The 12500-nt window shown below is 39.3% G+C and overlaps 2 protein-coding genes across 2 annotated transcripts in view; one reads left to right on the forward strand and one right to left on the reverse strand.

Moving 5' to 3' along the window:
- The first annotated feature begins 51 nt into the window (after positions 1–51).
- Positions 52–7868, forward strand: LOC143279451 (DNA-3-methyladenine glycosylase-like). Its single transcript, XM_076583497.1, has 5 exons — positions 52–96; positions 959–1120; positions 2000–2482; positions 3197–3402; positions 3752–7868. Exons 2-5 carry the CDS (start codon positions 967–969, stop codon positions 4133–4135), a joined length of 1227 nt encoding a protein of 408 aa, XP_076439612.1. The 5' UTR covers positions 52–96; positions 959–966; the 3' UTR covers positions 4136–7868.
- Positions 7869–8688: 820 nt separating this feature from the next.
- Positions 8689–12500, reverse strand: part of LOC143279461 (syntaxin-17-like) — a 16037-nt gene continuing 12225 nt past the window's right edge. Inside the window, exons 5-8 of the mRNA XM_076583509.1 lie at positions 12086–12142; positions 11556–11642; positions 10101–10233; positions 8689–9134 (exon numbers count right to left, since the gene is read on the reverse strand). Coding sequence (XP_076439624.1) covers positions 9067–9134; positions 10101–10233; positions 11556–11642; positions 12086–12142 — 345 coding nt within the window. The 3' untranslated portion in view covers positions 8689–9066. The remainder of the gene's footprint in view (positions 9135–10100; positions 10234–11555; positions 11643–12085; positions 12143–12500) is intronic.

The raw sequence follows: 12500 nt of genomic DNA on the forward strand, positions 1-12500 counted from the left end.
ATGAGTATTGTTCGGGAAAATGACCTCCCCTGGACTGCTGGTAGTGTCAAGGCGTGAGGCAATGCACATTCGTCGAGCTCAGAACAGCGGATACACGTTAGTTTTTCAGCCTTGATCTGTTGTCATTTGTGCTTTTGTTTTGTTTAAAGCATTATAGGATTTGAAAGGATAAATCCTCTGCATTTCTTTTCAACAAGGTAGCCTATTTGTAAACATTTTAGCCTTAACTTCACCCCGTTTCTCTCCGTGCCTCTTGGTCACTCTCTCCTATCCCCCCACACCCCCTCCACTTCCCCCTTTCTCTCCCTCTCGCTTTCACTCATTCTCTGTCAGGGGCATGAAAGCATGGTTGACAAACAAGTGTGGAGATGTTAAGTTGGTTCACATTTAATGATCTGGTGTATGAGCATTAATTATAAAATATTTTTTCAATCTCAGTTCCGGTGTGATCTGATGAGCAAGTAAGAAATCAAATTTCTGTTCACATTTCAGTTTTGCAGTCATGAACCCATGGTATTTCTACTGCAATCAAAAACAGTCAACAGTGTTTGTGTTATCATGAAAGCGCAATATGTTTGTGTTATCATGAAAGCGCAATTCATACCCGCACACAAACACACACACACAACTAACACATGCACACATGTACACACACACACACACACACACACACACACACACACACAATTAATGTAGTGTTGGCCTGGAATAGATAATTCAGACTAAACAGAATGATTAAACTTGAGAGAGACAGAATTCAAGAAAATCATGTGTGTGTGTGTGTGTGTTGTAAATACTTTCTTAACATACTCAGTTTCAAATTATTTACAATTCATTTTATTCATTTGTACATGTCTACAGTGAATTTATTTACCTGTGTATTGGCAGCAAACCAGTCTTACTCTAAGGTCTTGAAAACAACAATGGTGATGAAAACAATGACATATGGCTGTTTCAGCATCAGACATGTCCAACAGACAAGGGAGGAAGCGTGGCGGTCAGCAAGAAGGAGGGAGGAAGGGAGTGGGGGCAGGTGATGACCAGGATGCTGACCAGTGTGGGGATGGGCCGGTTGGTGGTCAGCTGTGCGACGACAGTGTGCCTAGCAAGATTCTCTGTGGTAATACCCCACTGTCCATAGAAGTTATTTGGAGACACCCCTGTGCCTGGCAAGAAAGATCCTATATGGTGATAGTATAATACCATTGTGTCCAGAAAGACCCTGTATGATATAGACTGATACTGCAGTGCCCAATGAGACCCTTTATGGTAATAGTTTTCATATTGTAATGCCCATTAAGATCCTGTATGGTGATAGTATAATACCACAAATACCCACAGTAAGACCCTGTATGGTAATAGTTTTCATATTGTAGTGCCCATTAAGTTCCTGTATGGTGACAGTATAATACTGCAAATACCCACAGTAAGACCCTGTATGGTAATAGTTTTCATATTGTAGTGCCCATTAAGATCATGTTTGGTAACAGCATAATACCACAGGTACCCACAGTAAGATCCTGTATGGTAACAGTCTGATACCCCAGTGCCAAATAAGACCCTGTACAGTAATTGTTGAATACTGCAATACCCAGTTAGATCATGTGTACAGATGGTCTGATACTGCAGAGCCCAGTGCATGGGACCCTCCATGTTAATAGTCTAATACTGCAGTGCCCAGCAAGATTTTGCATAGTTATAGTCAAATAATGCAGTGTCAGTGAAGACCCTGTATAGCAGTGTACTGTGCTGCCATCCAATTTTTTATATATTCCTTTTAGAATTCTTTCTCATTCCTCACTTGAGATAGAGGGGAATTTGGTGAAATAATGATTTAAAGAGGGGGATGTCTATTTGAGATAAAAGCTGCACATTCACAGCATGCACCTGTTTTCCTGGTGAAGTGGCTCTTAAGGTGACTACTGCTAACTTCATTGTAACTGCAGCTTTCCTTTCAGAGGATTCCAGACAATAACAGAACATTCAATCCACATTGCAGTGAAGAAAGATGCCATTGATGACAACACATTTTCTGCCACTGTAGACAAGAGCGACAGTGACAATGTACATTGTGCCTCTGCAAAGAACACAGCAGGGTGTGACACATCCCAGGCTAAGCCTGACAGTCAGAATACACGTTGTACTGCTACAAAGAGTGCATCTGAGTGTAACAGTAACACACCCCAGGCTATACCTGACAATGTCAAAGCAACTTCTAGGCGGCTAGGTCGCCAGTTTTATGAAGCATGCGGTGAAGATTTGGCCAGAAACCTTCTGGGGAAGAGGATTGTACGCATGGTGGATGGAGCTCGCCTGTCTGCCCGCATTGTGGAGACGGAAGCCTACCTGGGAGGACTGGACAAGGCAGCTCATTCCTTCAAAGGGCAGACAGATCGCAACCAGGCCATGTTCATGCAGCCAGGCACAGCGTACGTCTACACCATCTATGGCATTCACTACTGCTTCAACATCTCCTGTGGGGGTGAGTTCATTTTACTCTCTGGCCTTCTGTATGAGATAGATATGGTGCATTGAATATCTGAAACGACAGTTACAGTTGTAGCGACAGTTGTAGTGACAACATGCAGTTTTGAATCATTACAGTTGCATACATGATAGTGAATAATTACGGTTGTAGTGACAGGAATGTGCAGTTTTGTATGATTTGATTTTATTGTGTGAATGTGTGACATTATAAACTTTTATATTTAGATAGAATTTGAGAAACATATATATCTACCAAGCATGTTTGTTATTGATTTCTTTAAATCTAGATGCAGAGATCACAAGAAGCAGACTGAACTGGGGAGGGAAATCATTGGAGATGAATTTCAGTTTATTTTCAGTGTAGCCAAGCGCTTAGTTTCAGATAGCAAAAAATTAAAAAATTAAAAAATATGTGCTCCTGAATGTCTTTTCAGTTTCTGCAATTTACTAATATGGTAGCAAAAATATACAGTTTAAATTCCGTGAGCCTATGAAATGGGATAATGTTTTCATTCAACAACTATTTCTAACTTTGCAACAGATTTGCATATTTATGTTCACTAGTTGGGCTGGTTTGTTGAACTTCAACTTGAAGGATGTTGTACTCCTCCGTGCTTCTGTAGGGTTTAAAGGTTCATTGAACTTGATGAAACTTGGAACCTGTGTGTCTAGTAATGTGTCAGATAGATATATATGTCCATGCCCCCAGGTGCAGGGTGTGCTGTGCTGATTCGCTCTGTGGAACCATTGGAGGGGGTGGAGAGGATGGGGGAGCTGAGGAAGGTGAAGGGGAAGTCATCCTCTTCTACTGCTGCTGCCCCCTCCTCTTTCAAAGTGCATCAGCTGGCCAACGGCCCCGGCAAGCTGTGTCAGGCCCTGAACATCACCAAACAGCACCTCAACCAGCATGATCTGGTGTGTGTGTGTGTGTGTGTGTGTGTTTGTGTGTGTGTGACTGAAGTTCTTTTTAAAGTGTATGCTTTTATGTTTGCCTGTGAGTTCTGGCTTTCTTCTTTAATTTGATTCTTACATGTTGTCTTATCCCTAGCTGACAACTGTAGTTCTTTGTCTGCATGTCATGACTATTCCAGTAATATCTGATATTAATATGATATAAAAATGCAAACAATAATCTACACATAGGGTCTTGTGATGACAGCATTAACAAATGTTGCCTTATCTTGGTTTCCTTTTTTCTTTTTTCTTTTTCTTTTTTTTAGCATATCACTGACATCCTGTAGGAACTTCTGTCGTTCATTTTCAGGTAACTGACACCGGCATGTGGCTGGAGGACGGGGATGCTGTCAGCGCCACTCACGTCGTTGTCTCAGCCAGAATCAACATCGCCTATGCTGAGGAGTGGACTGACAAACCCCTCCGCTTCTATGAGCTGCACAACCGCTGTGTCAGTGTCCGCAACAAGGCAGCAGAGAAACTCCTGGAGGCCGCCGGAACCTGTGACATGGCTGCAGTGAAACTGAGCATCAGTTTGAAGACTGCTGAGGACACTGGTGCTGCCCAGGAGAAAACGAGTAAGAAAAAGGTGAAAGCCTCTGGTGTGGGTAATAAGACAGGAAAGAAAGGTGTGACTGCTCAAGCCAAGTCTGCCAAGAAAGGTGAAGGAACCACAAGTGAGTACTTTGACTGAAAATGATTCATAGTCATTGATGATAGAGGGCAGCTACTATCACATTAACAGGTGGGATTTTTCCAGGGTGTTTTCTTGCTTCTAGAAAATTTCAGTGCTGCACGGACATTCCTCAAGATCTGTGTATAGATTGTTTTTATGAATACAGTTTTTGTTTTCTTTGTTTTGACAATAATTGATATTAGATGAGAGGAAACAAGGTCGTGTCAAAAGAACTTCTTGAATATGTGTATGCATATGTGTGTTTTATGTAGATCTTACTACCAAAAAGTCTGTGATGAAATTGTTTTAACAGCTGGAAAACTGAAGACTTTTGTGGTTGGAATTGTAGAAAAATCTTTCAGTTTCAGGGGATATTTAGGCTTCCCCTCCCCCTTTCTCTGTTGCTGTTAAGAATAACTTGGTGTGTGTATATTCCTCATACAAGGAAATTTTCTTTTCTTACCCTCCAAAGATGGGTAATGTGGCCCTCTCCGCACATGTGGTTGGAACTGTGTGACATCCACGAGCAGGGAAACGTTCTTCACCCAGCACTTACATCTCTTGATACTGTATACACACATAATGCATACATTCACACATGCATGCACATACATGCATACATGTTTGCACAACACACACACATGTGCACACACAAAGACATGTACCAATCCCAAGTACATTTATTCAGTATCTTCCATGAGATTCTTTTCTGAAAGTAAATTTAGTAACATAGGCACTTCAGGCAGTGTGACTAACAAAAAGTAAAACCTGTGTACATATTCTTCATACTAATATTCAGATGAACATATTAAGTTGCCGGGTCAGTAAAGTAATGAAATGTTTCAGTAAAAACTTTAAATTCCCCATAACTGATTACCAAATTAAAGATTGAAAACACATTTGGTAACATACTGTAAACTGGGGAAGTTGACATCACTCATCATTATTATCTGGAATGATCCAACATAAACATGACATCATAATTTCAAGTCAACTTTGCACATCTGAAATTTTGACAGTTCCATGTTGTGAACAGTGCAGCCATTACATACATACTTTTTTCTTTCTTTTTTTTTCTTTTTTTTAATGACTATGGGTAAGTTTTTATCATAACTGTGCTGCTTCTGTTGGGCTTCGGTGATTTCTTCATTCAGTTATATTTTTGATCCACAATTACAAAGATACAAGCTTTTGATTACTGCTGGTGTGAAAATTAGCTGCAACTGAAAACATGACAAGCACTACAAGGATGATTTTGAATAATATATTTGCTGATTTTATTGAAATGCTGTGATTTTCTGGGCTTCATTTTGTCAGTTATTTGTTGTTGTTTCAGTTCTCTGTGTTTGTGGGTGTGATGAATCATATTTATGTGATGTCTGTGTTGAAGAAACAAAAAAATACATGTATAAGAAATAATCTGCATAACATTTTTTCTTCTTCTATTTTTCAAAAAAGCAGTAAAGATACAAGCTTTTGACAGTAAACTGTGTCAGTGTATGTGTAAAATTCAGTCATGGCTGAAAAGAGGCCTGATGCTTGGAGATACTGCACATTAGTTAATTGCACACCTGATGATGAAAGGGTTAATGAATTTTCAGTATGAGTTGGTGTTATTGCCATCTTGTTTTTTGAGGACTTTTAACATATACTGTCAGTTTCTTTGTAAATATGCCTTCATAAATGCCAGTGAACATTTTTGTTACTGCGTTTTTGTTCCTAATCTACTAGTACTAGTTAGAAAAAAAATGATTGGTCATATATATGTTTAAAAAAAAAAAAAAAGAAAAGAAATAATAAACACATACTGGTGTTTGTGTTTTGATTTTATGATAAATTTCTCAACGTCCTAGCACTGAAATTAATGTGCTTTTCAAACAAAATGAAAACAAATCAAAAACAAGCAAAGAAACAAAAAAAAGTAACAAATTCTTCCATAAAAAAAACATGTCGTAACAAATATTACCTGTTCACCTTATAGTAAACGAATGAAGAGATCATTTTTCCACCACACATTAACTAGTATAAATCAATTTCTCACTCAGTACGCAAATATCTTTCCCTCCAAAACCACAACATCTATTCATGTCTGTCCCATTTGATATTCACAGTTTCACTAATTTGTTTCCCTCACACAACATGAGTATATAATTCCAAGTTAGAAAATAAAACACATATGAAATGCACAATTTTCCTCATATAAAGCATGCTGCATTTTCTTTAATCTCCATTCAAGGAAACAACATAACAATTCCTTTTCAAAAACAAACAGATTGATAAACTAGCAAGTCATAACTTTCTTCATGACAGAATATCAAAATCATCAATAGAACCCTCTTCAACTCAGGGGATGTATGAAACAAAACAGCTGTAAAATATCCCCTCAAAAATAGGTGGTGAATGAGATATAAAGATAAAACCATCATTCAAGAAAACAACTATGAGAGCATGAACAAACATAATCTGCAAATTAACACAGCAACATGTGTCAACACCAAGTTAAACCCCCATCTCTTCCAAAATTAGCTGCAACTGATTTCAGCATAGACATACTTCCGTGCATTCATCATAGTATTACCTCAGCTGATGGCAATGGCCATTTTAGGGCTTTGATACCAGGGACAAACAGTGGAGAAACGAACCTTCTGACAAAAATGTGTGTACACACTGCTATGTATATTGCACAGTTGGCTACTTATGACATGCATTGACACATCATGGCTTTGCTGTTAGAAACACAGCTCAAAAAACAAAAATATCAGTCCTTGTGTTTGGCAGTCAGGAATCATTTGCAACACCCATTTTTCTTCTTCTTCTTCGTTTGTGGACTGCAACTCCCACGTTCACTCGTATGTACACGAGTGGGCTTTTACGTGCATGACTGTTTTTACCCCGCCATGTAGGCAGCCATACTCCATTTTCAGAAGTCAACACCCATTCAACTGATGTTTACTATTTGTGAACAGAATCATATGTAAATGTTTGTCAATGTATGTATAAATAAAGTACAAAATGACACAAAATACCTGCGAAAAAGAAGAGATTTAAAAACCAAAACCAAACAAAACATGTATTATCACCGTAACAACCAAATGAGCAAGCGGCAAAGCAACAAACCAGCACCAAAGTAACCAGGAAAGCAAGATCTAAAGCAAACAGCCACGCATGGCATTTTTGTGGTTTATACTTTGGTGTGTCTGTATATATATGTCAGTTTCATTTTTAGGGAAAAACTAAAGAATGCAGACTCACTAAGTTACATCCTCTTCCTGTAATATATACTACTTCTATAATGAATCATGTACACCAGTAATGAAACAGTCACACCCTCTTTTCCTGTATTATACTACTTACATAATGAATCATGTATGCACACTTGTATCACGTCAAGACAGAAGCTATACTTAAAGGTTCTGGGTGTGCACTGTCACATTTCCAACCATACCTTGATTGACTGCAATGCTGATATCAACTTTCAGAATTCTATCAGAAACATAGGTGCATTTTTTTTTTTTTTTTATTCAGCTGTGTCCATGCACAACCATGTTAGTAATTTATGTAAAACAGCAAACTTCCAACTGAAGAAAATCAGTACCATTTGACCACATCTAACTATTGAAGCAACCACCAGCTTGTTTGTTCCATGATCTTAAGTTGCATTGATGACTGCAGTTCTCTACTTGCTGGTCTGCCTTCTGATTTTTGTCATGCCTTCAGAGGATTTTGAACAATGCTGTAAGAATCATTTTCATTTTCAAAAAATCAGAAAAGGATTATGTGAACCCACTTTTACGCCAACTTCATTGGTTACCCATCCAGTACAGATTTCAAATACAAAATTGCCATATTGGCTTATTGCCACTTTAAAGGATTTCTCTATTTTTACTTACCTTTTGTCCTTTATACTTACAACCCTCCCCATTCTCTCAAGTCTTGCTGAAAAGCTCCTTTGAGTTCCCAAAACCTCTTCAAAGACGTTTGGCCTAAGGGCCTTTCAGTATCAAGCACCTTCTGTCTGGAATTCTCTTCCTCTGGATCTCCATCACTTACCAACGTTGTCCTCTTTTGAAACAAACTTGAAAACCCATCTATTCAAAGAGGCCTTTGGGTGTGATGAAGCATAGCTAATTGTCTGCTTTCTTCCCCCATCCCACTTTGCTCTCTACTCAAGTCATCATGTAGTGTGTGTGTGTCGGTGGGTGAATGTTTGTGTGTGTGCAGGCGTGTGTGTGCGTCGGAAGTTTATTTTTGTCATGTGCTTGTGAGGGTGGGAGGGGGCAGGGAAGTAGTAGAGTGGGGGGATTGTTTATACCTGCAGTTTGTAGTATTGTCTTGGTGAACAGATACACATATATGTGTTGTTTTTTTCATTTGCAGAGATATGTTATTATGCACTATTGCAAATGTGTTATATCATGTAAGGTGCTTAGAACCCATTACGTGGGGAGTTTGTGCCACGTAAATACTATCTGTTATTATTACTACTTGTCATTCCTCAACTGTTGTTGATGCTTCTTTAGTTCACGAGGGCAAGTAGAAATTTGGGGGTATAAAAAGAGGTTTTTTTGGGGGGGAGGGGGGGGGGGTTGTTTTCTTTAATCTACCTGTCCCCAGGACAAAGTTACCTGTGAATTTCAAGCGTTGCGTTACTTGGCAAGACGTTCTGAGCTGTGTCACTGGGGTGTCTTCCCCCAGAGCAGAATCTGATCCCAGAAGGTCATGTTGCCGTTGTCATCACTCCCATCAGCACATGGCTGCTGCCGTCTGTTGTCCACACCACGGCTCTGTGTGGTCACTGTTTGGGGATCGGACTGCAGGGATGACAACGAGGAGACGGAACTGGGGGAATGCTGTGGTGGTGCTGATGAGGAATGCTGTGTGATGGGTGGTGGCTGTGTGGGTGACGGTGGGGGAGCAGAGTTGTAGACGACTTTTGTGGAATTGTCTTCCTAATCTGAATGACTTGCCCTTTCTGAAGTCTTATTTTCTGAACTGAAGATGGTGCTACCGGCAAGAACTGCACACACACACACACACACACACACACACACACACAAATGTAAGCATTTCCACATGGATTTACATATCTAAGATTGTGTGTCAAAGAGAATGCAGCTTAGCTTCATGAGTTTTGTCTACAAAGCTTGTTCAGAATGAGCACATGCAATGACATCCAATTACAATAATTAACTCAGTTTCTATTATACTCTCTCACAAACACACACATCACACATGCATGTGTGCATACCACACGCACACAGAAACACTCACAGATCACACATGCATGCGTGCACACACACACACACACACACACACACACACACACACACATTGCTTTGTCATCACAACAGATTCTCTGGTGGAATAATGGTTGACAGACGGATGAAGAAAACACAAGACAGATACATACAAACAGGTCTCAAGAAAAAAACATTACCAACCTCACTGGATATGACCGATCATTTGTCGATGGTTGGGACAATGATAAACTCAAGATTGATTGACATAAAAGACAGAAACTGGACCTAAAACTAAAGACATGACAACTATCAAAAAGAAATAACAGGTGGACTAGCAGTGAAAAGGAGAAAAGAATGGTCAACGCTAACAAGGGATGAAGGATAAGAAGATAAGACAAGAATAACTTTATTATTTCGTAAGAGATATTACATCAGGTGTGACAACAACAACAACAAAAATTCCACCCCAAAACACCAGACGTAGACAATTAGTAAACACTTAAACATTCAATATGACATTAGCATACAAGACTAAAAATGCATTGCACATATTCACTTTAAACATTGTAATCACAATTGTTAATCTCAAATACACAAGACGTAAAAAATCTGAATCAACAGAAGGACAGACAGACATCAAACACTCACTCACACACACACACACACACACACACACACACACAGATAGACACACACACACACACACACACACACACACACACACACACATCAGATTAACGCACCTGCAACTCCCCCTCCCACACTGCCAGCCAGAGTGCCGATTTCTATGCCAGTGACCAACCCCACCGGTCCCGCCATCACTCCTCCCAGTATGGCACCCATCACTGGCAGCACTGCCATCTTCAGTTTGTCCGTCTGCAACACACGCTACTGCCTGCAACTTTAATGAGTCGACACTTCACATTGCAATCATCTCAGAAAGCAATCAAAAACATACACAAATCTTACTGGGATAGAGTTTGATTCTGTTATGCCTAAGTTTATATGAGAAGCAAACACAACATTTGAAAAAAAAGAAAAGAAAAAAAACAACAACAAAAAACAGGCATAAGAACATAGATGAACAAACACACTGGCATACAATTTGACAGACAAACACAGGTTGGATATTATCCTGAAGAGCTGTCATTCATTTGTTTTGGTTTTTGCAAAATATTAAGAACCCAATAAATTCACATCAAATGAACATCACATTTATTTCTTGTACAGTTGCATGAAATTAATGTCAAAGCTACTGTCTTTTGGAGACCGGGTGTGCACACACATTGTCTTCTGCCCCAGGCCAATACTTTGTCTACTGCTATTTAAAATGTGCGTGCAAACACTACTGCCTTGTAGAGAGAATATCTGGTTAATGTGCAACAGTAACAACAGTCATACACCTTTACATAAAAGTCCACTCATTTGCATAATGTGGGATTTGCAGCCCACGCATGAAAAAGAACAACTCTGAAGATATTTTTGGATGTAACACAACTGTTGACGTGTCTGCCAGGTAATGGAGAGGCAGCTGTAACCTGACTTCCTCTTTTGGGGGTATCGTATTTGCTGTAGTATGGAGTAAGGATGTATCTGTGATCAGTGATTTTGTTTTATTTAACATATGCACATTTTAGATCATATCATATATGCTTTTGTATCTGTATTACTATTTTGATGTAGAAGAAGAAAAGAAAGCAGAGGAAGAAGATGTGAATAATCCTGCTACCGCATCATCATTTTCACAGTTACTGTTGCCACTGGGATTACTATAACTATAACCCACTTCCAAAAGAGCAGAACAAACAATTAAACCGGTCAAAACAATATTTACAATGCATTATCAGCAAAAATTCACAAGCATCACAAAGAAAATGATACCATTACTGCAGGAAATATTTTAAGCTGTGATCTCTCTCTCTCTCTCTCTCTATATATATATATAGAGAGAGAGAGATAGGTAGGTAGATAGATAGATAAGAAAATACCATTTCTGCAGGAAGTATTTTAGCTGTTATCTCTCTCTCTCTCTCTCTCTCTCTCTCTCTCTCTCTCTCTCCACACACACACACACACACACACACACTTTTTTTTTTATAATTTTGGGTGGAACAGAAAGCAGTTATTTTATTTCAGATTTGTACACATTGTGGTACTGTGGTACAAGTACCTGTCCTGTACACAGACTATGTACCCACCTTTCTGTGTGTCTTGTTCTCCTCCCCTGAATTTGCTTGTTTCACATCACTGGTCACAGTCTGATTTGTCTTCCCTGTCTCAGTCTCCTGTCAGTTAAAAGCAGGCATTTAATGGGAGTTAAACTGTTGTCATCCACACACACACACACACACACACACACACACACACACACATACACATACACTTCTTCATTGTACAATCCAATCAATTTGTTCACAACACACACACACACACACACACACACACACACACACACACACACACCTCGCACACATACACACTAACATACACACACACACACACACACACACAAACACCTCACACACACACACACTAACATCACACACACACACACACACACACATGGACAGAGAAGAGCTGACACTGCACCACTCCCCTTTCACTCACTGTCACACGCCCACATATACCAGAGTTAAATGGTTTTTATAGTGATATCCATCCTATCACATGTATGGTGAGGACAGAACTGAAGTAACAAACATGAAACAAGAGCTAAATGATGACTTACAGTCACACTGATGGTGCAGACAAACTGCAAAGCCATGGTGTGGAGCTCTTCCATTTCCTGCAACGGTCATTCTTATTGTCAATTCCAACAATTCCTCAAAAGCATACACATGCACAAACACGGATACAAACACACATACACTCATGTATGCCAAATCATATCAATACACTATAAATGTATTTTGTATGTTGATATTTGTTCCCTCTGGCTTTGTATACCATCATCATCATCATAAGAAGAAGAAGAAGAAGTATATTATTATTATTATAATTTTTAATAATTATATTATCATTGTGCCTCTGATGCATCCTGAACATCTCTTGGCAGTACAAAGTCTTCAATAACACTGTCCTTGAGAGAGCTGGGATCCCCAGCATGTACACCTCCTGAGGCAAAGACGCATTTTGCACTGGCT

This window comes from Babylonia areolata, chromosome 1, assembly GCF_041734735.1.
Source record: "Babylonia areolata isolate BAREFJ2019XMU chromosome 1, ASM4173473v1, whole genome shotgun sequence".
In the NCBI taxonomy this organism is placed as follows: domain Eukaryota; kingdom Metazoa; phylum Mollusca; class Gastropoda; order Neogastropoda; family Buccinidae; genus Babylonia; species Babylonia areolata.